Source organism: Chiloscyllium plagiosum, unplaced genomic scaffold (genome assembly GCF_037043375.1).
Source record: "Chiloscyllium plagiosum isolate Xiang-an unplaced genomic scaffold, Cpla_swu_hap1 HiC_scaffold_3, whole genome shotgun sequence".
In the NCBI taxonomy this organism is placed as follows: Eukaryota; Metazoa; Chordata; class Chondrichthyes; order Orectolobiformes; family Hemiscylliidae; genus Chiloscyllium; species Chiloscyllium plagiosum.
This window is the reverse complement of record NW_028270141.1, coordinates 70,438,582-70,464,322: the sequence shown is the minus strand read 5'-3', so window position 1 is coordinate 70,464,322 and position 25,741 is coordinate 70,438,582. Positions and strand designations below refer to the sequence as shown.

The 25,741-nt window shown below is 38.7% G+C and overlaps 1 protein-coding gene across 5 annotated transcripts in view; it reads left to right on the top strand.

The window, feature by feature from the left end:
* The window catches only part of akap7 (A-kinase anchoring protein 7), a 218,456-nt gene that overhangs the window by 40,791 nt on the left and 151,924 nt on the right, over positions 1 to 25,741 (top strand). For all 5 annotated transcript variants that reach the window (XR_015753417.1, XM_043683364.2, XM_043683354.2 and 2 more), the window contains exon 6: positions 15,010 to 15,122. Coding sequence is in view for 4 of the 5 variants with exons in the window: in XM_043683364.2 (XP_043539299.1) it covers positions 15,010 to 15,122 (113 nt within the window). In the remaining variant the exon portion in view is untranslated. The remainder of the gene's footprint in view (positions 1 to 15,009; positions 15,123 to 25,741) is intronic.

Sequence of the window (25,741 nt, the reverse complement as noted above, 5' to 3'; positions counted from 1 at the left end):
TGGAAACCGGTGCGAGACGTGTCAGAGTGTCGACATAGATACCACCATTACACGTGGGGACACTACCCACCATGTACATGGCAGGTACTCATGTGACTTGGCCAATGTTGTCTATCTCATATGCTGCAGGCAAGGATGCCCCTAGGCATGGAACAATGGCGAGACCAAGCAGACACTGCAGCAACAGTTGAACGGACACTATGCAAATTGCCAGACAGTGATGTGCCATCCCAGTTGGGGAACACTTCAGCGGTCAGGGATATTCGGCCTCAGATCTTCAGGTGACCATCCTCCAATGCAAACTTTGGGATACGCAACAATGTAGAGTGCTGAGCAGAGGCTGATAGCCAAGTTTGGTACCCATGAGGATAGCCTCAACTTTGAGGTTCATGTCACACCACAGGTGACCCCACTAAACTATACACTCTTATATACTCACACACTCACATAGACCCTCTCTCATACACATGCTTTCTCTCAGACACACATACATACACCCCCTGAGAGGTGCACACACACTCTCACACTCACACACTCTCATGCACACACTCAGACCTCTCTCTCGCTGTCTCTCTCACATAGAACATAGAACATAGAAGAATACAGCGCAGTACAGGCCCTTCGGCCCTCGATGTTGCGCCGATCCAAGCCCACCTAACCTACACTAGCCCACTATCCTCCATATGCCTATCCAATGCCCGCTTAAATGCCCATAATGAGGGAGAGTCCACCACTGCTACTGGCAGGGCATTCCATGAACTCACGACTCGCTGAGTAAAGAACCTACCCCTAACATCTGTCCTATACCTACCCCGCCTTAATTTAAAGCTATGCCCCCTTGTAATAGCTGACTCCATACGAGGAAAAAGATTCTCACTGTCGACCCTATCTAAACCCCTAATCATCTTATACACCTCTATCAAGTCACCCCTAACCCTTCTTTTCTCCAATGAAAACAACCCCAAGTGCCTCAGCCTTTCCTCATATGATCTTTCTACCATACCAGGCAACATCCTGGTAAACCTCCTCTGCACCCGTTCCAGTGCCTCCACATCCTTCCTATAGTATGGCGACCAAAACTGCACACAATACTCCAGATGTGGCCGCACCAGAGTCTTATACAACTGCAACATGACCTCAGTACTCCGGAACTCAATTCCTCTACCAATAAAAGCCAGTACGCCATATGCCTTCTTCACCGCACTATTTACCTGGGTGGCAACTTTCAAAGATTTGTGTACATGGACACCAAGATCCCTCTGCTCATCCACACTACCAAGTATCCGACCGTTAGCCCAGTACCCCATCTTTTTATTACTCTTACCAAAGTGAATCACCTCACACTTAGCTACATTGAACTCCATTTGCCACCTTTCTGCCAAGTTCTGCAGCTTATCTATATCCCGCTGTAACCTGTCACATCCTTCCTCACTGTCTACAACTCCTCCGACTTTCGTATCATCTGCAAACTTGCTCACCCAACTTTCTAACCCCTCCTCCAGGTCATTTATAAAAATGACAAACAGCAATGGTCCCAAAACAGATCCTTGCGGAACACCGCTAGTGACGGCACTCCAAGATGAACCTTTGCCATCAACTACTACCCTCTGTCTTCTTCCAGCCAGCCAACTCCTAATCCAAACCTCCAACTCACCCTCAATGCCATACCTCCGTATTTTTTGCAGTAGTCTACCATGGGGAACCTTATCAAACGCCTTACTAAAATCCATATACACCACATCTACTGCTTTCCCCTCGTCCACCTCCTTAGTCACCTTCTCAAAGAATTCAATAAGGTTTGTGAGGCACGACCTGCCCTTCACAAAACCATGCTGACTATCCTTGATCACATTATTCCTATCCAGATGTTCATAAATCCTATCCCTTACAATTCTCTCTAAGATTTTGCCCACAACAGAAGTGAGACTCACCGGCCTATAGTTACTAGGGTTATCCCTACTCCCCTTCTTGAACAAGGGAACCACATTTGCTAGCCTCCAATCTTCTGGCACTACTCCTGTAGACAACGAGGACATAAAAATCAAGGCCAATGGCTCTGCAATCTCCTCCCTTGCTTCCCAGAGAATCCTAGGATAAATGCCATCAGGCCCAGGGGACTTATCTATTTTCACCCTTTCCAGAATTTCCAACACCTCTTCTCTACATACCTCAAAGCCATCCATTCTACTTAATTGTGACTCAGTACTCACATTGACAACAATGTCCTGTTCCTGATTGAATACTGACGAAAAGTATTCATTCAGTGTCTCCCCAATCTCTTCAGCCTCCACACGCAACTTCCCACTACTATCCTTGACTGGACCTATTCCTACCCTAGTCATTCTTTTATTCCTGACATACCTATAGAAAGCCTTAGGGTTTTCCCTAATCCTACCAACTAAGGACCTTTCATGTCCCCTCCTTGCTGCTCTTAGCTCTCTCTTCAGGTCCTTCCTGGCTACCTTATAACTCTCAATCGCCCCAATTGAACCTTCACGCCTCATCTTTACATAGGCCGCCCTCTTCCATTTAACAAGGGATTCCAATTCCTTATTAAACCACGGCTCCCTCACACGACCCTTTCCTCCCTGCCTGACGGGCACATACTTATCAAGGACACTCAATAGTTGCTCCTTGAACAAGCTCCACATATCAATTACACTCTTGCCTTGAAGCTTACTTTTCCAGGCCACACATCCTAAGTCATGCCTCACAGCATCATAATTTCCCTGCCCCCATCTATAACTCTTGCCCTGTAGTGCACACTTATCCCTCTCCATCACTAGAGTAAAGGTCACCGAATTGTGGTCACTGTCCCCAAAGTGCTCACCTACCTCTAATTCTAACACCTGGCCTGGTTCATTACCCAGAACCAAATCCAGTATGGCCTCACCTCTTGTTGGCCTATCTACATATTGTGTCAGGAAACCCTCCTGCACACATTGGACATACAAACACATACTTAAGTATGCGGGGTGAATTTGTATTTGCAGATACATTCTGTTTTGTTCAATAAGCACACAATCTGGGGGCTGTTAATGTGGGCAGTCAATCCATGTAACGTTTTATAAATTCCTACTTTGGAAATAGAACCAGTCTGACTCAAGATTGGGATACACACAGACTCTAACCTCACACCTTTAATGCATTGTCTGAGCTGTCACCTTTTTTTTATATAACCTTAAGTTATCTTGAGAATGTGATTTGGAAAAAGTTCTGGGATTTACATATTAATGAATCGAAGCCTGCATCCCATTTTAAACGATGAAAGGCTTAACAGCAGTCTATCATTTCAGTTGCAAAACACAGTGACCTTTTGCTGTAAATGCTGTGTCTTATCCTGCTCCACAGCTACCTGATGAAGGAGCTGCACTCGCAAAGCTAGTACTCCCAAGTAAACCTGTAGGACTTTAATCTGATGCTGTGTGATTTTTAACCCCAATCCAACACCAACACCTTCACATTATCATTTTAGACTAACTCCTGCGAGTTTATTCCTTAAGTTTGCCTCCTTCAATCTTGCAGCAATTTTGCAATAACTCCTGAATATTTATGTTTTTACATAAGCACTATGCCAACCAATATTTTGGCTTATTATGATGCTAACCGTCTACATTTCCAGTCAGAATTAGAAGGTCATACAATGTGCATTTTCGTTAATCATTGCAGGATTGATTGATATTTATAAGGTTGGCACCTTAGCCTTGGTTTGATCCCAGTTGTATTGGACTTTATTTGTTACTTCTATGTAAAATTTACCTTTTATGTCAGAAAACTTTGTTTTAACCAGCGTTCTCAATAAATCAACAAAATATATTTACCTGAAATACCTGAAGTTTACTGTGTTATCATGATATCCAAGTTGTCGGTTGAGAGTGCGAGTGGGAAGGCTCTCTGCTGCTAAGTTTTATTTAAGACAAAGTTGCATTATGATTTAAATAGTTTATTCTGCAAATTAAGTAGAACAGTGATATGTATACCCCTGCCTTACATTAGTTTTTGTTTTTACATAGGTACTAGTTAATAAAAGGTTTGAATCTTGTTTTGCTGTATTTAGAAGTGTCCTGGCCTGCGTACATAGCTTTAATAGAATTGAAGACTGACCTGTTGGCTGGTTCAATGATGTTTCCAGTTTGTATAAATATCAACTGTGTTGATTTATGATTTATGCGTTGATTTATGATTTATGTCCAAATACATATAATACTATTCCATTAATAATAATTCCATAATAATACTTAATATAAAATTTTAGGTCAATTCTAAAAGTAATATTTTGAATTTACAAAAATGTAGAAGAAGCAGGAATAGACTCTTAAACTACTTTGCCATTCAGTATGATTATTGCTGATTTTTCACTCTTCACTCCATTTTCCTACTCTTTGAGAGACAAAAGGTTTGTCCATCTCAACCTTGAATATATTCAACAATGGAATATCCACAATCTTCTGGTGTAATGAATTCTTAGATTCTCAACCCTCTGAGTAGAGAAGTTTCTCATCTTAGATGAAGGAGTCAATCACTTGGGACTTCTTGCTCTAATAAGCCCCTTGAAAATCACCTATGTTTCAATGAAATCACCTCTCACTCTTCTAAACTGAAGAGTTTAGCTCCTAATTCTTCAGCTTCTCATCATGGGACAATCCTCATCTCACAAATCAATCTAGTGAACCTTCACTATTTAGTTTCCAATTGCTTACCAATCAGCACTCCCCTTTCATTGTAGTGTCAGTGGTGTTTTCCCTTCACTTTCATAGTTCTTGCAAATTGCTGTAAACTGTGCAAGACAATAATGGTACTTATAACTGGGTAGTGTGCTGGAAATCAAGCTCCTCTATTCCTGGAGTTGTCATAGAGGTAAGCTACTTGTAAAAAGAATTCCCCAATTTATCTGACATTCAGACCCAGGTTGACAAAGTAAGGACCAGATTTTTGCACTTGATAAGAATTGCTATTTATTACAAGTTCTAACTACAGTAATCATGAACTGTCAATAAATAACTCTATTAGTTAGAACTCTAACCTCATTATAAACTCCCCCTCTAACACAGACAAGAAGCACAACATGGATGTTATGAGTGAAGAGAATGACTGGAAAGGTAGTTAGGTGTACCAGTCCACAGGATTTGCTGAAATAATTCTTGTGCTGATCAGAATGCTGCTTGTTGATACTCCGTCTCCAGATACTTCCATCTATTTACAGGGATACAGTTATTGGTTCGCACATGTAAAGATCTTTGACTTCTCAATTAAAAGTCATAGCTTACAGCAACTGAAAATGGGAAATAAGCTGGCTATTTTGCTACAGTCCAAAACAGTCCCTCTTATCGAGTAGTCTGATTGGTTTCTGCTAAAACTTTCACAGCCCCCCCAAAACTGTTCAACTAACATGGAAACAATCACATTGTTATTGGCAGGCAGGAGATCTTTGTCAATGGTAACTGGTCATTAATCTACAACAACTCAGTTACTAGTTGCCAATCAAAGCTCCATTCTTACACATCCCTGGGCTCCAACTTGTCTGTAACCAGTCTACCACCACTGCTTGAACAAGCAGCTGTATAAACAGTACTTGCAATGAGAGTCAGCTTCACTGTTTTTAAAGTGTGCTGTAATCCTTTTACAATCCTTGATTTTTAGAGGGCTTTATTTTCCATTTCGGTCCTCAATCAAAAATACAGAAATATAAAAAGATTTATTCTTCACCATTAGCTTCAGCAAGATGGGTTTTTTTTTTCAGTGGTACTCAAGTTCTGTACAGCTAAATTAATAATAGATTTTAGTTTTGTCTGTTGCCAGGCCAACTGGCCTGTAGTTACTTGTTTTCATTCACTTTTCTTGAAAAGTGGAAATATATTTTCTAATGACCACTCTGCTGGATTGTTCTAGAATCTAGGAAACTTTGGAAAGTTCTAACCATATTTCTTTCAGAACCCTATGGTGAAGGCCATTGGGTCCCTGAGAACCCTCTGGTGAAGGCCATTGGGTCCCTGAGAACCCTCTGGTGAAGGCCATTGGGTCCCTGAGAAACCTATGGTGAAGGCCATTGGGTCCCTGAGAATTTGTCAGATTTCATTCCCTTCAAGTTTTCTTTTTTTACCTTTTCTGAAAGTAAGTAATACTCATGTCACTGGTACTGAAATTACTTGAAGTTCCTCACTTTAGTCCTTGGATAACTATCTATTTCTGGTATATAATTTGTTCTTGCTACTCTAAAGTAAATACAAAGTATTTAATCCATGTCTATGCCATTTCCTCAATCCATGTAACATTTTTCTCCACCTCCTAAAGGGCAAAATTGAATTTTTATTCATTTTATATACTAGTAAAAGCTTGTAGTCTGTATTTTTATACTCTTGGCTAGTTTAGTCTTTTGTTTTCCCCTTTCTTATCAATCTTTTTGCTTGTCCTTGTCTCTAAAACTTTCTCAATTCTCAGGCTCACTTCTGTTCTTTGAACATTACATGTCTTTTTTACACCTAATACTATCATCTGAACCCTTGTGAGCGACAAGTCTGTAGTTCTGGCTTACTTATTGTTTTATAATAGAATGTATTTTTGAAAAGCTTTTCTTTAAGTGTTTCCCACTCTGTACTTATCACTATACCTTTTAGTCGAGATACCCAATTGGCCATGCCCTGCTTTTCCCATAGTACAATGTAATTAATTTTGCTTAAGTTCAAAATTGGTACTTTGGACTGGAGTACATCCCTTTCGAACTTAATATGAATCACTTGTATTATGATTTTTTTTTTGCAAAGTGTCATTTACAATGAGGTTACAAATTGCCTCGTCACATTAGTGCAAGATCTAGAATAGTATTATTCATAGTTGTTCCACGATGCCCTAGGAAACGGTCACATAAGGATCCTGAAAAATAGGGTTCCTTGATTTGCCTAGTCCATATGAAGATTAAAGTCTGCCATGATTAATGAGTTGTCTTTTTAAAAAATTCTAATTATTTCTTTTCAGTACAGTCGGTTCCGCTATAACGTGTGTTTCTTCAACACAAATTAGCTTTAACATGATTGAAGAATTTAGACCATTATTTGCAGAATGCGAACTTTCCTTACCTATTAGCTATAACGCCATTCCGTATGCATTAGTTTAAGTGGCGTGGCTATTGCGCAATTTTCTTTATAACGTTTAACTTCAGAAGCAATCACCCCAACACCCACAAACGGAGCTGCATCAAGACATTATTTGAACAAACTACATCAGACTGCAGCACCCAAGAACTACAAACTGTAGAAGAAAAAATATCTATACAACGTTTTCAAGAAAAAACACGGGTACCCAATAAACACAATCCGCCAATTCCTCAAAAATAAACCCAAACAAGCAGACACAACGTAACCAAAAACTATTGCCACATTACCTTACATTAAAGACATATCAGAAATGACTTCCAGACTACTCAGATCCCTTAGCATCATGGTCGCCCATAAACCTACCAACACACTTAAACAGTGACTAATGATCCTAAAGGATCCATTAGATACTACCACAAAACTAACGTCATTTACAAAATACCATGCAAGAACTGTAAAACAGCACTACATCGGACAAACAAGCAGGAAACTTGCCATCAGGTTACTGCTACAACACTGGGTAAACCCTCCTGCTTAATGTAAAACCAACAACACAGAAAAGGTCTATCCCGAGCAGTAATCTATAAAAATTTGAGTGCTAAGAATTATTTAAAGTAAAAATGAACGACTTTATTTCTTAAAGTATAACAGAAAATGATTAACTAACAACTATTCTCAAGTCCTTACTCTAACCTATCCTTTACCTTCCCTTCTATAATACTAGTTCGATAAAACTCCCAATTAAATTTACAAAACAAAACTTCTTATCTCAAAACCAGGCAGCTTTTGGTTCCTCTATTTGGATCTTCCTGTGTTATCTTTTCTTCTTCTTAGGAATTTCTGCGTCACAGGTTACTGATCGATAAAGGTACTTTTAAGAGAGCTATTTTTCAGACAGTCTTTACATGCTGGTAGCGGGGCAGTTCTCCTCCAACTGTTCAATTGTTCCCCCCGTCTTATACCCCAGAACAATGGATTGTGTCATTGGCTTTTGAGATTGTCAATATACTCAATTCAAACTTGATTGGAATTTGGTATTTTTCGGGGAATAATTTAAACTGATTGGCCTAATTTGAGTCTGTTTTTTTTGTCATTGTCAGGCAACCAGCTACTCCAGTGGCTGGAATACAAGTTACATTGTGTCTTATTGAGAACACTTGGTGCTGTCACTGCTAGCTTTTAATTCTCTTAAAAGGTGAAGTTCACCCACATCTTCATAGCAATACATGAACACCAATTAGCCACTAAAAGATACAACCGACTATCACTAGTTTCTATACATACAAAGAAGGACATCACTTTGACTGGGACAACACACACATCCTAGGACAGGCAAAACAAAGACATGCACAAGAACTCTTAGAGGCATGGCATTCTAACTAGAACTCCATCAATAAATACATCGATTTAGATCCTATCAACCTTCTCTTGAAAAAAAAAAAGAACCGGAAATGACATCACCCATCTTAAGAAACCTAGAACTACAAATAGAGAGGCGGGACATACCACCAGTGCTTCACCGGAGACTGTCACTGATGATGTTACCTAGTCATGGTGACAAAACGTCTGAAAACAAACCTTCAAACTCAGCGAGCTAAATTACATACTTATTATCAACCTGAGCTACAAATCTTCTCAAACATTGCTAATAAAGTGTACTCAATAGCTTTGAGGTCTGCACTGAAACTTCATCTAATTTTGTACCTTACATGGTTCTCACTCACATCTTTACCAGTTTTTAGCTCTTCTCTGCTCCTTACATTACTGGTGAATGCACCCATGGTAATGAATATGATTTTCTCAATTATATTTCTCATTGTAGATTAAGGGAGGCACATGTCCTGGAAGCATGCAACATTCATTAGGTGGTTTTACAGAATTTGAGGCTATTTATTTGGAATTCCACTTCAGGTCTTTAGCTGCAAATTTGTTAGCTTGAAAAGACTGAATAAAATATAAAGTTCAGACTAACAAAATGAAGAATTCTCAGACGGCTTGGTTATGGGATATTCAGGGGCATTGACTTCATTGCAAGACAGAGGTAATACACTTATTTGTCTTATTTTCAGAATAAGCCCTTCAGCCCAACATGTCAAAGCTGACCAACAAATACCAAACTATACTAATCCCATTTACCTGCACTTTGTCGTGGTTTACAATGCCCTAGCTGTTACTTGATAGTTTTTCTGTGTCATATTTTTCTGACAGGAAGGAAGACAGGAAAATTTACGGTTTCTAAAATCTGTACCATATTTTTTTATTTATGCATGACTTTTGTGGATCCTGAGAGGAGCTAAGGATGCCTAACCTCTCTACTTGTAGATTTCACAGGAGAAGAATACTTCTTGAATGTGGAGTTTTAGGAATTCAGCCAAGATCTTACTGAATGGCAGAGCAAGCTTGATGGCCTATTCCTGCTCCTTGATTTTTATGTTCTTTTTTCAGTTCTAAATTTCCCTTATGAATTTAAGTATTTTTGCTCTGGTGTTACTTATGTAATTTAATTGAAAGCAATCTTGATAGATCTTTCTGTATACTGTTTCCTATATTATATACCTGTGTGGGGATTGATTAGCTCATTTGACCGGAAGGCTGGTTTGTGATGCAGCAATGTGGTTTCAATTCTCGCACTGGCTTACCACAAAGGACTGTCCTCAGTCTTTCCCCTCGCCTAGGGTATGGTGACCCTTTGTCTCTAACTAATGAGGAAGCAGCCCTATAGTCCAGTAGGACTTGGGTGACCTTACCTTTTTTTTCACACATCTGTCAGACCACCTGTAGACATTCCTTTCAAGGCTGAAAATCTGAAGTTATTCCAACCTTTCACTATAACATCAGAGTTTTGACAGAATAGATTAAACTTGTGCCTCGTTCTGAACTGTTTATGACTTTTAGAATTTTTCCTTGTTGTCTCCATAATTAGAATTGATTAAATTAGAATTCAACACAGTACTGCACATGCAACATGCCCAGAGTTCATACAGCTTGCTTACCACCTCCTTTAAATTATATTCTAGTATTTTGGCTCTATAGTTCAAAACTCCATTGGCTTTGTCTCTATATTGGCTGGTTGTGTAGAAAGGTAAAAACAATGACTGCAGATGCTGGAAACCAGATTCTGGATTAGTGGTGCTGGAAGAGCACAGCAGTTCAGGCAGCATCTGAGGAGCAGTAGCTGCTTGTGTAGAAAGGATGTCTCCCCCTTTGGGTGAATGTAGATCTGGGTGTACCATTCAAATATGAGCTGTCTCCTGTTGAAGATGCAGTTTCCTTTTGATTTTTTGGTAAAATTCAGTAATCTATGGAATTTTCCTCCAGACAGAGCAGTGGAGGTGGAGTAATTGAATATATTCAAAGCTTGGTTAGATAGATTTTTGACCTACAAGGGTGTATAAGGTCAAGTAGAAAAGTGAAATTAAGACCACAATCAAATTAGTCACAATCTTGATGATTGAGGAAGTATGTTCATGGGGCCTTTGGTCTTTATGTTCTAATGTCACTTTATCACCAACATGCGTAAATGACTGCTGAAGTGTACTTTCTACTCTTCTGTGCCGAATTTAATATTCCATTGTTCTACCCACTTGAATATTCATAGTCATAGAGATTGACAGCAAGGAAAAAGGTCCTTTGGCCAATTGTGTCTGCACCAGTCAAAAACAACCACCTATCTACTTTAATCCCATTTTCCAGCACTTGACCCATAGTCTTATGCAGCACAAATGCACATCTAACTATTTCTTAAATGTTATGAGGGTTTCTCCCGCTACCGACCTTGCAAGCGGTGAGGTCTAGATATCCACCACTATCTCCATGAAGAATGGTTTTCTGCACATCGCCTCTAAACCTTCTGCCTCTTACCTTAAATCTGTGCTCCTCGATATTTGATCTGACTTCCTGTGTGAGAGGCAGATATGTTATGTGTTAAGAACATTGTTGATTCCTTTGGTTAATATTTGTTGTTGCTTCATATCTGTTATAATTAAAAAGTTCTCCTTATCAAAAATTACACATAGTGTTGGTGAGGCATATATTGTGCAACTCCAATGCTGGAGTCATTTAACTTCACTGGTCATCAGACATTTTCTTTGAGTTTGACAGTTTTATTTCAGTAATTGTACATGCACATGTAAAACAAAAAAAAAGAAAACATAGTAAGATATTGGTTAAACAAGTTTTACACCAGAATCAAATTCCATTACTAAGAATTACAGACCAAGAGATTTATGGATGTGTAAGATCTCTGGAGGATGTGATAATAATATTGTACCATGATATTATTTGTGGAAGAATGTGCAGCACAATGGATGTGTGTGTTCTGTATCATTGAAATTTATTTCACTTATTGATCTATGTCACAGAATTGATATAGCCTGTATAATTATGAAATTCCACCTTTTGAATTGCAGTAATTAGTATACAGAGTGCAGATCCAGTTGTGGTCATTAACCTTCCGAAGTTTCTTGTATAGTGTATTGAAGTAGCCAACACTTCAAGTGTGAATTGAAGCTGCTATGCTTTTTCTGGAGGTCAGGGGCAAGTGGTGACAAAAGAGAAGGAAACAGCTAACACAATTTATATTAACTTTTAAAATAGAACATGAAATGAGGATTTTAATACCAAATTGAAACACATATGGAAGATGGACGTGTGTGTGTGTGTGTGAGAGAGAGAGAGAGAGAGAGAGAGAGATGACTGGAATTTGGAAAAAAGAAGACATTCTCCAAGCTTCATTTGAAATAGGAAATTTGTGTTGCATAAGCAGTGAGCTTGTATTGTGTTATGTAACTAACATGCTTTTTTGTCCACGAGAGATTACAGTCTTAACAGGGAGTTTTTAATTGACAAAATTATGGACATATAGCTGCTGGGCTTCATTCACATAAAAGTTTGTGCAGTTTTTTTTCCACAGGAATATTTTAATATCATGAATAGCAAATGTAAGTAGTAAGGCAAAAACATCACAAGCACAAATACAACTATTCATTATGCAGAATCAGTTATGATTATGATTATCTGTTGGGTTTGACTTTGAGTTTAATTGTGTGAGATGAGTAGAGGATTTTAGTGTTAGCTGTAACTCTTAGTTTTTCACACTTAGATAATTAAAATAAACAGTCATTTTAAACGTTTATTGCCCCACAATTGGTATGCAGCACAAAATTATAATGCAGGTGACATCCATGGGTTCATATCCAGTTGAACAAATCGCATATTCATTCCCTGTAAATATTTTTCTCTGATGAAACACATTAAGAAGAGATGGTTTTTAGTTGACCATTAGTTGCTCTGTGATTTCCTTCACTGTCCAGATGGTACTTCCAGTGAATTTATTGTTGAGCTGAGTGGTTTATCTTTGTTTGCTAGCTTTATTGTATCTGGAGAAATAATACTTTTTGTGTTGTTGGTCAAACTTCAATGGTACTGGAGTTAGGAATTGAACATTGTGCTCCAGTTCAGCAGTTATTTTTGACTTGAGGGAGAAATGCAATGAATGTTATGCTTATGCTATTTTAGAAAGATAGGTTCAGTATCATTTGAGATAATGATTTGTATTGTGTCCAATAATTTGTATTTGCATCCAAGGAGAGAGCCTGAATGAAAATATTCTGTAAAAACAATTCAAACTGGGGAACTATTTTTTTTTGCTGCTGATTATGTTATTTTGAAGAAGTTTGTTCTGTTGCTTACAGCCTAAATCATGATCTCAGAATGTTTTTCTCTTCAGCTTTCTTAATTCTAGGATATCATGCGAGGGCTTGTGTCATTTACAGCAAGCTAAATACATCAACAAGAATGACCTCTGACTTCACAGATATTGCATATGTAAATAAATGTATACTCAATTCATATGAGTAAGGGCTATGGAAATTATTTTTGGAGATGGGAGAATAAAATGTAGAAGTGTAATACATTTTTGAGGGAACACCTGCATCCTTTTTCTCTTGGAAAAATAATCCATTCTGCACCCATCTCAATGATCCTTGAGCAATTGTTAAAAATTTTTTAACATCAGATGGATTAATTGAGCCAACAGCGAGTAAAATTCCCCATATTGTTTCCCAACACATTTGTGTCTTAGTTCCCAGCCCAGGAGGGCTCTAATGTGGCATTTCTCTTTTCCTTTTCATTTCCTCCATTAGTTGGCCTTTGCTTAAGTATTCCTGTCAAGTATGTGCCAAATTATGGGCTATTGTGCAATGTCCCTTAAGTGTTAATTTTCAGCTGTATAAGGTCATAGCTGTATCAGAGTTTATAAAGTCTTTCTTTCTGTGATAAATGATGCATATACCCAGGTTTGATTCCCTCTTCGATAATCCTACACCTTCCTTCTGTGTTTCTCCCTGCATCCTCTGGAGGGTCCATCGAGGCAAACAGCACAATTACATTTTGAATAGTAACCACAAATGCACCGTCCTGTTCTTCCTGCCCACTGTGTCCATTAGGGCTAATCTTCTCCTTGTTCAACACCCCCTTCCATTGCTGTCTGTGTAGATTGCCAAAGGATCAACTATCAGTGTCCCATTCCACTCCTTCCTTCAGAAAGTTGATTCATTTGTGAACATGCTCCTTGCCCTTCATGAGCTTGCTGTGGATGGTAATTTCATCAATATAATCTTATTGGAAATCTGATTTGGGAGTTGATGATATATTCTCCACAAAAGAAGCCTTGTTCCTGCTACTCTTTCCACTGTTCCTGCATGTTGGAGATGGGGCTTGATCATCAAATTACACCACACTTTGGATGTAGGTTTGCTTGCTGTGCTGGAAGGTTCGTTTTCAGACATTTCATCACCATATTAGGTAACATCATCAGTGAGCCTCCGGATGAAGCACTGGTGGCATGGCCCGCTTTCTACTTATGTGTTTAGGTTTCCTTAAATGTCCACACTTTGGTCTGGACTCTTGCACGTCATACATTATTGCCTCCTTTGAATATCATACCTTATTTCACATTGTGCCTTTCCTTTGAAGACACCATTCTCTCCTCCCACAAGATTTCTACAACAAATTCTTCAATCCTCTAATTCTAGTTTTTATTGAATAATGTTCAACTGCCAAGTCCTTAACCTCTGGAATTCCCTCCCGAAATAGTTCCACCTCTTCACTAATTTTTTCACTTTGAAGACATCATCTCTTAAAATCTAAATCTTCATTCCCAACTTCAAAGTCTATTCTAATATTGTAGCATATAGTTAGTGTCAGTTTCCCATTGTCAAGCACCTTATAATGCTTAATTATGTTAAAGGCGCTATACAAATTATTTTGTTGTGGCCTTAGAGACATAAAGTCAATGCATTTACCTCTAGGATAACCAATACTGTGTATTCCTCTGTGTAGTGTTGTTGATCGTTCATATTTTCAATTGAAAGAATTAAGTAGATGTTTTCTGCTGCTTAGTGATGGTGATGGTGGCGGTGGTGGGGGTAGCAGTGCGAAATTAGGGAGGGGGAAAGGGTGGGGTACGAAAGAAAGTGCAGTATGTTTTCCACAAGATCTTTGGTTCCAATTAAAAACAAATTCTTTCCACAAAAAACTCAAATCTTTTGTGGGTTAATGCATTTATTTATTTTGAAAAAATGATTAATTGCAGAGTTTACAATGTTTTTAGTGCCTGAAGTAGGACGAGACAAATGCTGATCACTTTCTTGTCAGAGCATCTCTGCAGATAGGAAATCAGATTTGTATTGAATATCTCTTAGAAAACTGTTATGATAATTAAAAATGTATGGACCTACAGAATGTAATGCATATTCTACTTAATTTAATGCATGGTTATTTAGCCAAGTAACTGATACAACTCTTCCTGAAACTATTGATTATTTTTGTGCTGTGACAGACAAAAGACAGGTTAGGAGACATATTAGATGTACGTTTTATCCAGAAATAACTAAATCTCAATCTGTTTATTCCACAGAGACTGTGAAGACAAGGTTCCAAGCAAATGGCATTTTAACTGGAGACAGCAAAGCTTTTAAACCACACCTGACCTTTATGAAATTATCAAGGGCACCAAAACTACGTCACCAGGTCAGATCACATTTCCAATCAATCACAAGTAGGTATATAAGTAGAACCAATACAAAAATCTGGAGTTACCTGTCTCTTAATGCTGCTGCTGTACAGAACATTTAATGAATGCTACCCTTAATAGATGTGTGTTGGTTCATAATCTTTCCTTACATGAGGTATGTCCTTTTATTTCTGTATCTTACAAAAATGAAAAAGGAGTTGAGATGGATGAAAGACTGACATTGCTGAAGGTGTGGACTTGTTTTGCTAGAATATTCATCTTTAGAGAATGCTAAATCAATTGACATCACATGAACAGTTTATTTTTGTTTTCATTACAGTAAGGGATCTCAGCAATGTAGATTTTGTAAAGAAAAATATTTTTTAACATAAATATTGGGTATTTTTAAGCCAGTATAGTACCTTAATTTGAGGTTCAGGGAAGCATTTGTTCTTGAAACTACATATCTATTACTCAAGCGAGCATTTATCTGACAAATCTGAATGCCTGGTAATTTGTGCTAATGCATTTGGAACTGAGTTTCTGTCTTCTATACTTGTTTTACACTGAACCCGTATAGCATACAAATAGAAGAGCTTTTCAATTCAATCAACAGGACAGAAGCAAATTCAGCCTCTAACCCACTGCACTATCCAATTCCTAAATTTGTGATCTTTCTTTTGCATTCTGTTAGAGTTCAGTCAATGGTCTTAAACAAAACAAGCTTTTCTAACACATTGAACTACAAACCTTGAAAACCCTCTTTATGCAAGGAATAATAGAACTAGCTAAACCAGGAGAAGTGAGTTATTCTGATGCTCACATTGTGAGAAACTGTGCTAATCGAGCTCTACACTTGTTCTGTGAAAAGCATGACTGTAGACATGAAGTGTGATATGTATTGGATTTGGTGGTACTACTCTTTTTCAATGATACAGTGATGACATAATTGCATTTAAAATATAAGCAAATGTGATCAATGCACAATTATAGTGTTGCTGGCTTTAAAAATACTTCTAGTTTACATTTGATATGTCATACATTCAGTCCCTTTTGAAAAACATGGCTTGGTACTGTATAGCAGAGGTAGAACATACAATACTTTGTTCCAACAATGAGATCTTATAAGCCAAAGAATAGTTGTATGAAAAATATTTTATTACAGGTACTTCCACCTTCCTAACACCTTTACCCCTCTGTAAGCTCATTTGCTGCTGAAACCTCCTGTACACTCCTACCTGGTCTCCCATACTCTGCCCTCCATAAACTTGATGTTATCCACATCTCCCCACTGCCAGTGTCTTAATGCGCAGCAAGTCCCCTACCCTGTCACCCTGTATTTACTGACCTAAGTTGGATCACTGTGTTAAGCAATGTCTTGATTTTAAAATTTTCATCCTTGTTTTCAAATCCTGCATGACCTCACCTCTCTCTATGTCCAAAATCTCTTCCATCCCCAAAACCCTCAGGTCTCTGTGTTCCTGCTCTTCAGGTATTTTTACATCCTGGATTTTAATTGCTGTAATGCCAAAGACTATGTCTCCAGTAGCCGAGGTTATAAGTTTAGGAATACTGTCCATGCATTTCTTCTCCATCTCTCTACTTCTCTTTGATCAAGTTTTTGGTCATCCAATCTGATATCATCATCTATAGCTTAATTCCTCACTTTTATTCATTCTATAATGCTCCCGCAAGGCTTGTTTGGATGTTCTATTACATTTGAGGAGTTTTATAAATGTCATTTGTTGTTCTGATTCCCTCACCTGGCCTTTCAAATTCTCATTTTCTGCTGCTGTCCAAGTATAGAAAATATTTTACAATGATAGCATCACAGCAAACTCATTCAGCCTCTTCACTTAGCATGCTTTCTCTCCTGAGTTCAATGCTTCTTCTCCCTTTTAGTATCACCCTTTATTGAGTTAATTTGATTTATTGTGGTCACAAGTACCTAAGAACAGTGATGAGTTTTGTTTTCTGAGCAGTACAGGCAGATCATGCAAACAAGGACATACAGATCAAGGGATGCTTAGACAGAGCGAGGCATCCAAGGTTACGGCTGCAGAGGAGATGCACAAAGCAAGATCAACATTATTTGAAGTTAGAGAGGTCCATTCAGCAGTCTAAAAACATCAGGAAAGAAGCTGTTCTTAAAACTGTTGGTGCATGTGTTTAAGCTTTTGTATCTTCTGCCTAATGTAACAGGTTAGAAGAGAGCATTACTGGGTTGGGAAGAATGACACTGGCAGCCTTTATGCAGCAATGAGAAGTCTAAATGGAGTCCAAGGGTAGGAGATTGGCTACCGTGATGGTCTGGGCTGTGCATACAACTTTCTGTAGTTTCTTACAGTCCTGGGCGGAGCAGTTGCCTTACCAGGCCATTATGTACTTGGATAGAATGCTTTCTGTGGTACATCAGCAAAGGTTGGTGCGGTTCCTTATGGACATGCCGAATTTCCTAAGCCCTCGAGGAAGAAGAGGCATTGTTGTGCCTTCTTAACCGTTGCATCTACATGAGAGATCCAGGACAGATTGTTGTTTATTGTCGCTCCTAAGACCTCATCTACACTCTGCACCCCAGTTCCCTTGATGTAGATAGGGGTGTGACCTCCTCCTTTCTTCCTGAAGTCAATGATCAGTTCTTTTGTTTTTCTGACATTGAGAGAGCACTCTTTCTCCTTCCTGTATTCTGACTCGTTGTTTGACATCTAGCCTACCATGGTGGTGTCATCAGCAAATTTGTATTTAGTGCTTGTATGGAATTTGGCTACATTCATGGGTATATGGGGAGTACAGAAGGGGGCTCAGAATGCATCCTGCAGGGCATCAGTGTTGAGGATTATCGTGGAGGAGGTGCAGTTATCTATCTTCACTGATTGTAGTCTGTGGGTCAAGAAGCTGAGGATTCAGTCACAGAGGGCAGAGCAGAGACCTGGATCTTGGAGCTTTGAGATTAGTCTGGTAGGGATTATGGTGTTGGAGGCCAAGCTGTAGTCGATAAGTAGGAGCCTGACGCAGGTGGCCTTGTTATGTAGATGTTCCAATGTTGAGTGTAGGGATAACAAAATGGCAGCTGCTGTTGACCTGTTACATTGGTAGACAAATTTCATGGGATTGAGGCAGGCTGGAAGACTAGAGTTGATGTGAGCCATGGCCAGCCTTTCAAAGCACCTCATGATTATGGAGGTCAGAGCCACTGGCAGTACTTGTTGAGGCACGATGCATATGTTTTCTTTGGTACTGGGATGATGGTGGTCTTTTTGAAGCAGATGGGGACTTCAGATTGCAGCAAGGAAAGGTTAAAGATGTCAGCGAATGCCTCCGGCAGCTGGTCCATACAGAAAGTAAATGCAAAGCTGGGGAGTTTGTCTGGGCCAATCGCTTTCTTTGGGTTTACTGTCAGGAAGACCAATCCGTCATCTGCAGTGGTGAAGGAAGCTCCCTTAACTCCACAAGGACAGCCTTGAATGTTTATGACCAACATCTTCAGTTAATCACTATCACATCTGGCTGGACCACTTAAAGCACAATCAGGATCTATTGACATCTTCAAATATTGCTGATTATTCAGAAGCATAAACATAATAACTAGGAACAGGAGGAGGCAATTCTGCCTCTCGAGCCTGCTCTGCTGTTCAATTCAATCATGGCTGATCTCACCTTTGCTTCAACTCCACATTCCTGCCACTCTCCATTACCCTTCAGACTATTGCTAAGTAAAAATCTGTCTATCTTCTCCTTAAATTACTTCACTTTCCAGAATCCACACATTCACAACCCTTTGAGAGAAATAATTCCTCATTATCTCTGTTTTAAATCTGCTACTCCAATTCTAAAATATGTTGTTATAAATTGTCCAAAAGAGGAAACATCTGCTGTATGTCTACTTTGTCAATTACCTTTTAATATCTTTTCTTTTCAAATATAAACCCTTTTGTTTTACTGCACTGCAAACTGTCCGCCTTGAACTCGTCTCCCCCTCTCCTCCAACGGGTCTAAGGAACTTATGAACGTCTTTGTCATATTGATGTAAGATCATCCGATTAACTGCTATTACCATTTCCCTCCCTTCCCAGAGCCCACCAGGCCAAAATTCTCTTGGTTTACCCTGCAACAATTTGTGATTGCATTTCCTTCTCTCGTTTTTCTCCTATCTCCCCATATGCATTGTCTGATCTAATCTGATCCACGTGACATACTTCCTACTTATTCAATTCTATTCCCATCATACTGCTGACCAGATAACTTCCCTTTCTGGCTCCAAAGTGAACAAGTATTGATCGTACTTCTCTCTCCAAATCATGTTCCCTTCTCATCTGAATCTGACATCATCACAGTTCTCTCGACCCCAGCAACCTTGCAAACATCTCCAATCTGTCTTTCCTCTCCAAAGATCTTGGATGCATTGTATCATAAATCCATGCTCATCTGAAGTCACTTGTTAACCTCTCGAGTCAGTTTTCTGCCCTGCCATACTACCAGAATGGCTTGTATCAATGTCACAAGTGACATCCTTTGTCGTTGTGGCAAAGGCAAACATCTGTCTGCATTCTTCTTGACCATTGTAGTTTTTTACTATACAGTTAGTTCTCCTATGGTTCCGTTTTTGCGCTTAAGAAATAGTGCTTAAAGTGTTGGTGATAGAATCACTTTACAGCCAGCACATATTCAAAAAGTTTGTGCTTTAGAAACAGTGTTCCTAATGTGTCAGTCACGTTACATGAATTAGCATTAATGAAATGCATGTTATAGCAGAATGAACTGTATTTGACATTACCCTCCTACAATGTCTCTCTGAATTTGTCCAGCTTGGTCTGGTCCAGATGGGATTGCTTTCAACTAATTTGATTTCTGTCTCTCCTGTCATAGACTAAGAATCACCTTTAATGGCTTTCTTTCCTGGTCCCTTACTTGAAGAGCATCTTCCAAACCATGATCTCTAGCACCTAGAAAGACAAGAGCAGTATGGGGATATCATCAACTCCCTGATTCCTTAAAGTTACATCCAATCCTAACTTAAAGATATTTTCTTTCATCATTACTTGGTTAGATATCTAAAACTCCTTCTTTATATCTGTGTGGGGATGGTGACAGGGATGGGGTAGACTATATTTCTCCACCAGACACTGCAGCAGTTCAAGAAGGTGGCCCAACACTACGTTTACATGGGCTCCTAAGAATAGGCAATTAATGTTGGTCTTGCCAGCAAGACCCATATCTGAAAATCATTTTAATGTAAGTAATCATTTTGGACTTGGAATTGTAATATTAGTCAACTTTCTGGGAAACAAATCATTGTGCTTGAGCAACAGAGCTGGTTTATAATTGGATTCCTGATCTTTGGGTAAATGCGACAAGCTTTTTGGAGGACTTTCACTGTGAGCCTGAGAGATTTCTTGCTGTATCTTGCCAAACTCAGCTCATTAACTACGTTCACCACCCTTATGGTGTCCCTTTCATCTCATCCTAGCCCCTTCTTACCTTTTGCTGTTTCCAGAACAACTCACCAATCACCAAATATAAGTCATTGAGTCATAAAGTTTTTTTTAACAGCGTGGAAAGAGGCCCTTTTGGCCCAATGTGTCTGCACTCATTATTAAGCATCTATTCTAATCCCATTTTCCAGCATATGGCTCAAATCTTTGCATGCTATGGCATTTCAAGTGCTTGTCTAAATACTACTTAAATGTCTTTCAGCACTTTAAAAGCTTTTTTTTTAGTGATTTCTTAATTTTTATCCTTGGAATTGATCCAACTATTGCTATTAGCAATACAAGAAGCAAATTTTGTGAAAGCTTTACTTAGTCTGGAAATATAGTCAGGTGTACAAACATTCCACATGGTTTTGTACTCAAAAGTAGGGTTGTTCTGGTAATTTGTATAGATGAAGGATTGAATAAGAACTATGTAGACTATATTTCCAGGTTATATGAAAGAGAAATTAAGGAATTCTTTGAGGTTGCAAAGATCAAGCTGACACATCAATGGAAGGAAAACGTTTGGTAAGTCTATACTTACATTAGCTGGGGTCCATCCTGCTCATTTAGATCCTTTGTAAGCCTTACCTCATTCCTGATCATTATTAACGTAAATATATTTGTGGAAAGGCTAATGTGTCCTTGCGGACTCTGGTATCCTGGTAAAATTGGTGTTTTCTTCTAGAATTTACATAGTGTGATTTCATTATTTTCTCATATTAGGGATAGCTTGCTTCAGTTTTTGATTAGCATTACAGATTCATGTTAGATTAGTTGCAAAATGACTTCTTGATCCAACGTCAATATAGCAATAGTTGCTTTTCAAATTCAGCTATACGGTCAAATTAAATTTGCCAAATGGAGTATAATCCGAATCTTAATTTGAGACTTTTTAGAAGATTATTAGAAAATGTATTATCAGACTGAAATTTGAAGTGTTTTGTATAACTTAATGTTAGATGCAACTTACAATTTGCTTTCATAATTTGCTTATTTCCTAATACCTTTTAATTGCTATCCTGGCATATTTTCCATGCAACATCAATTTTAATCCTTCTGAACTTTCATGATGATTGAGTTAATGCATCTTTGAATCTGAATTTTCTTTTTCATCATTTCCAGTTTTTGAAACTCCGTTGAGGAAGTCACTTAGTTCAATTTGGAGCAATTACACGTTCTGTATTCTATGCAGATTATGTTTCTGCATCTAATTGTATTATAATTTTGCCACTGCTTAAAAGATTACTGTTGTTTCGTTAATAGAATTACATTTTTGCCCTTTAACTGAATTCAATGTCATGAGCACTATCCTTGGTCATGATTTACATAATTTTGTGTCAACTTCTGCATCAGATTTTTCAAGTTTCCACATCATTTAGCTGAATTCAATATTCTCAAATTCGGCCATATTAAATTTGATGGCAACCTTTGACATGATATATAAATAAATGCTACATACTTTTTTTACATAATAGAGCAGGTTTCTGGAAGAACAAGACAGATTGCAGTAATTTATAAGTCCTTTGGAACTGACTGGTTTTCTAGTTTTATTTGAGTGAAATTGATACTAATGTAATTATAACTGAGGTTCAAGGGTATTTAGGTTATTTGGAATTTCAGTGGAACGACTCCAAGTTAACTGGCTGTTAATTAGAAGTTATAGTTTATATATTTCAAGTCCTTACAGGAAAATTTGTTTAACACTGTGTTCAGAAAAGATTTACAAGCATATTGCCAGGGTTGGAGGGTTTGAGCTGTAGGTAGAGGCTGAGTAGTCTGGGGCTGTTTTTTCTGGAGCGTCAGAGGCTGAGGGGTGACCTTATAGAGGTTTATAAAATGAGGGGCATGGATAGGATAAATGGGCAAGGTCTTTTCCCCAGGGTGGGGAAGTCCAAAACTAGATGGCATAGGTTTAAGGTGAGAGCGGAAAGGTGTAAAAGGGACCTGAGGGGCAAACTTTTCACACACAGGGTGGTGTGTGTGAATGGAATGAGCTGCCAGAGGAAGTAGAGGGGGCTGGTACAATTACAACATTTAAAAGACATCTGGATGGGTATATGAATAGGAAGGGTTTAGAGGGATATGGGTCAATTCCGAGCAAATGGGACTAGATTAATTTAGGGTATCTGGTCAGCATGAACGGGTTAGACCGAAGGATCTGTTTCTGTGCGGTACATCTCTATGACTCTGCGCAGTTCTTTCAGTTTTCACCAAGATATTGCCTGAGATGATGAAATCGAACTATATGGGGAGGCTAGAAAGGCTTTGATTGTTTTCTTTTCAGCAGAGAAGGCTGAAGGGATCATGATTGAGGTGTATAAGATTGAGGAGTATGGACGGTGAATAGAGAGCATTTGTTCACTTTGGTTGAGGAGGGGTCAGTCATGAGGGAGCAAAATTTTAGAGTGTGGGAGTTTCAGAGGGGAATTGAGGAAAGAAAATCCACTCAGAGGGTGCTGGGAATCTGGAGTGCACTGCCTGGAAAGATAGTGGACGCCAGAAACTGTGCAACCTTTTAAAAAATATTTGGATGAGCACTTGAAATATTATAACACTCAAGGATATGGGGTAAGTGGAGGAAATTGGGATTAGTGCCCCTTTACGGTAGATATTGTTTGTACAGACTCAATCAGCCATAGGGCTTTCTCTGCGCTGAATTTATGACTTTGAAAACACTGAGATGATGAATTCCTTGAAATTGAAGCTGAAAGCACTAGTTTCGATTTGTATACATTATAAAAACATAAGGATTAGGACCAGGAGTAGATTATTCAGCACTTGGAACCTGCTCCACTATTTGATACGATCATGGCTAATCTTATCTCTGCCTTAATTCCACTTGCCAACCCACTCCCATAACCCTTCAATCCATTACTAATTTAAAAATCCGACAATCTTCTTAAATCTACTCAATGTCCCAACATTCATTACACTCTGGACTGTGAATTCTAGAGATTTACGACCCTTTGACAGAAATAATGTTTCCTCATCTCTATTTTAAATCTGCTATTCCTTATCCTAGTACTCAGACCTCTTGTTCTAGATTTCCCCAGATGATGAAACATCCTTTCTACATCTACTTTGTCAACCCTTTTTTGCATCCTGTGTAGCTCAGTTAGATCGTTCCTCATTTTTCTAAACTCCAGAGAATATATGCATAAACTGTTCAATCTCTTCATAAGACAAACTCCTCAGCTCTGGAATCAGTATAGCTCTGGAACCTCCTAAGCTACCTCGACATAACTATACCCCTCCTCAAGTAATGAGATTGCATGGGAGACTGTCATGTGCAGTACAGCAGTAACACTGAATGAGGATGCTTAAATATATACCTGCAACTACAAGTTGTAGTCTGAGCAGTTCAATAAACCTGCAAAATATTTTCAGGTAAACTGAAAAACACTACTTAACTGGGGTTCATTGTCAGTAGTGTAAGAAATGTAACAATCATCACTTCAATCAAGATCTGAGATGCAATAACTAGGGTAGCCTTCTCAAAATGCTCCAGCTTTGTACTTAAGTGGTGGAAGTGCATTCGTTGTGACCTCACCAGTCTGTGAAAGTCATAACTTTTAAGTATTCTTGTCTGTCAGTTATTTAAGTAAGACTACTAACTTATGCATGTTGTCTTTTGTATGTGTACAAAAACAGGTAAACTGAGTGCAGAATGTTTGTAAGATGAGACTGGATAATTGATAATGGAGAATAGGAAAATGGCAGGTAAATTAAATCAATATTTTTGCATGAGTCTTCATGATGATTGGCATTATAAATATCCCAAAGGCATTAAATAAGCAAAGTATTAATAGGAGGAAAGATTTTGTAATAGTCTCTATTGGGATGGACAAAGTATTTGACGAACTAATTTGACTGTAGGTAAACTTGCATCCAACAGTTTTAAAGGAAGTGGCTGCAGAGATAGTGGAGGCATTGGTCAAAATATTAGCATTCCAGGAGGGTACAAGTAGATTGGAAAGCCTCTAATGTGATGGACCTGTTCCAGGCAGGAGGAAAAGGCAAAGCAGGAAGTTATAGGTCAGCTATGTAACATCTGTAATTGGAAAAATGGTAGAATGTGAAATTTGTGAAAGGAAAATCATGGAGCATGCCGATCAAGGTTCCCAAACTAAGCTAGTCACACTTGCCTGCTTTAGGCTATCTAAACCTTTGTTATTCATGTACCTGTCCAAATGTCTTTTAAACATTGAAATTGTACCCACATCTACCACTTCCTCTGGCAGTTCCTCCATATACTCACTACCCTCTGTGTGAAAACATTACCCCTCGGGTCCCTGTTAAATCTTTTCCCTCTCACCTTAAATGTATGCTGTCTAGTTTTGAAGTCCCCTGACCTTGGGAAAAGACCTTTGCTATTCATCTTATCCATGCCACTCGTGACTTTATAAGCCTCTATAAGGTCAGTCTTCAAACCTCCTATGCTCTAATGAAAAAAGTCCCAGCTTATCCAGCCTCTACCTTTGTTTTTTTTTAAATATTCTAACCAATCCTCTGACCTACCACCTATTGTTGCACAATTATATGCTTTTTGGTTTGGTTTGATATTATTTTTGACATTTCGAGATAGTCATAGATGATGGGTTCGTCCATTTGATTTTTTTTCTTTTATTTTGAACATTTCTAATCTGTGCATTGGGTCATGGGTCAGAACCCAGAAGTACTAATCTTGTAATTCCAAAATGTAATTTTTTAAAAAAGGGCTGATATGTTTGACAAATTTGCTCAAGTTCTTTTGAGGATATAAGAAGCAGACATGATAATTGGATTACCAGTCAGTGTATTGTAGTTGGATTTCCAGAAGACATTTGATAAAGTGCCACTTAGTCAACAAACATTTGGGACACAAAACTGCTCTAATGGTGACCATCTAACCACTATCAATTTTAGTAAGAGATGTTGTGGTTCTGTTTGCCGAGCTGGAAATTTTTGTTGCAAACGTTTCGTCCCCTGTCTAGGTGACATCCTCAGTGCTTGGGAGCCTCCTGTGAAGCGCTTCTGTGGTGTTTCCTCCGGCATTTATAGTGGCCTGTCCCTGCCGCTACCGGTTGTCAGTTTCAGCTGTCCGCTGTAGTGGCCGGTATATTGGGTCCAGGTCGATGTGTTTGTTGATGGAGTTTGTGGATGAGTGCCATGCTTCTAGGAAT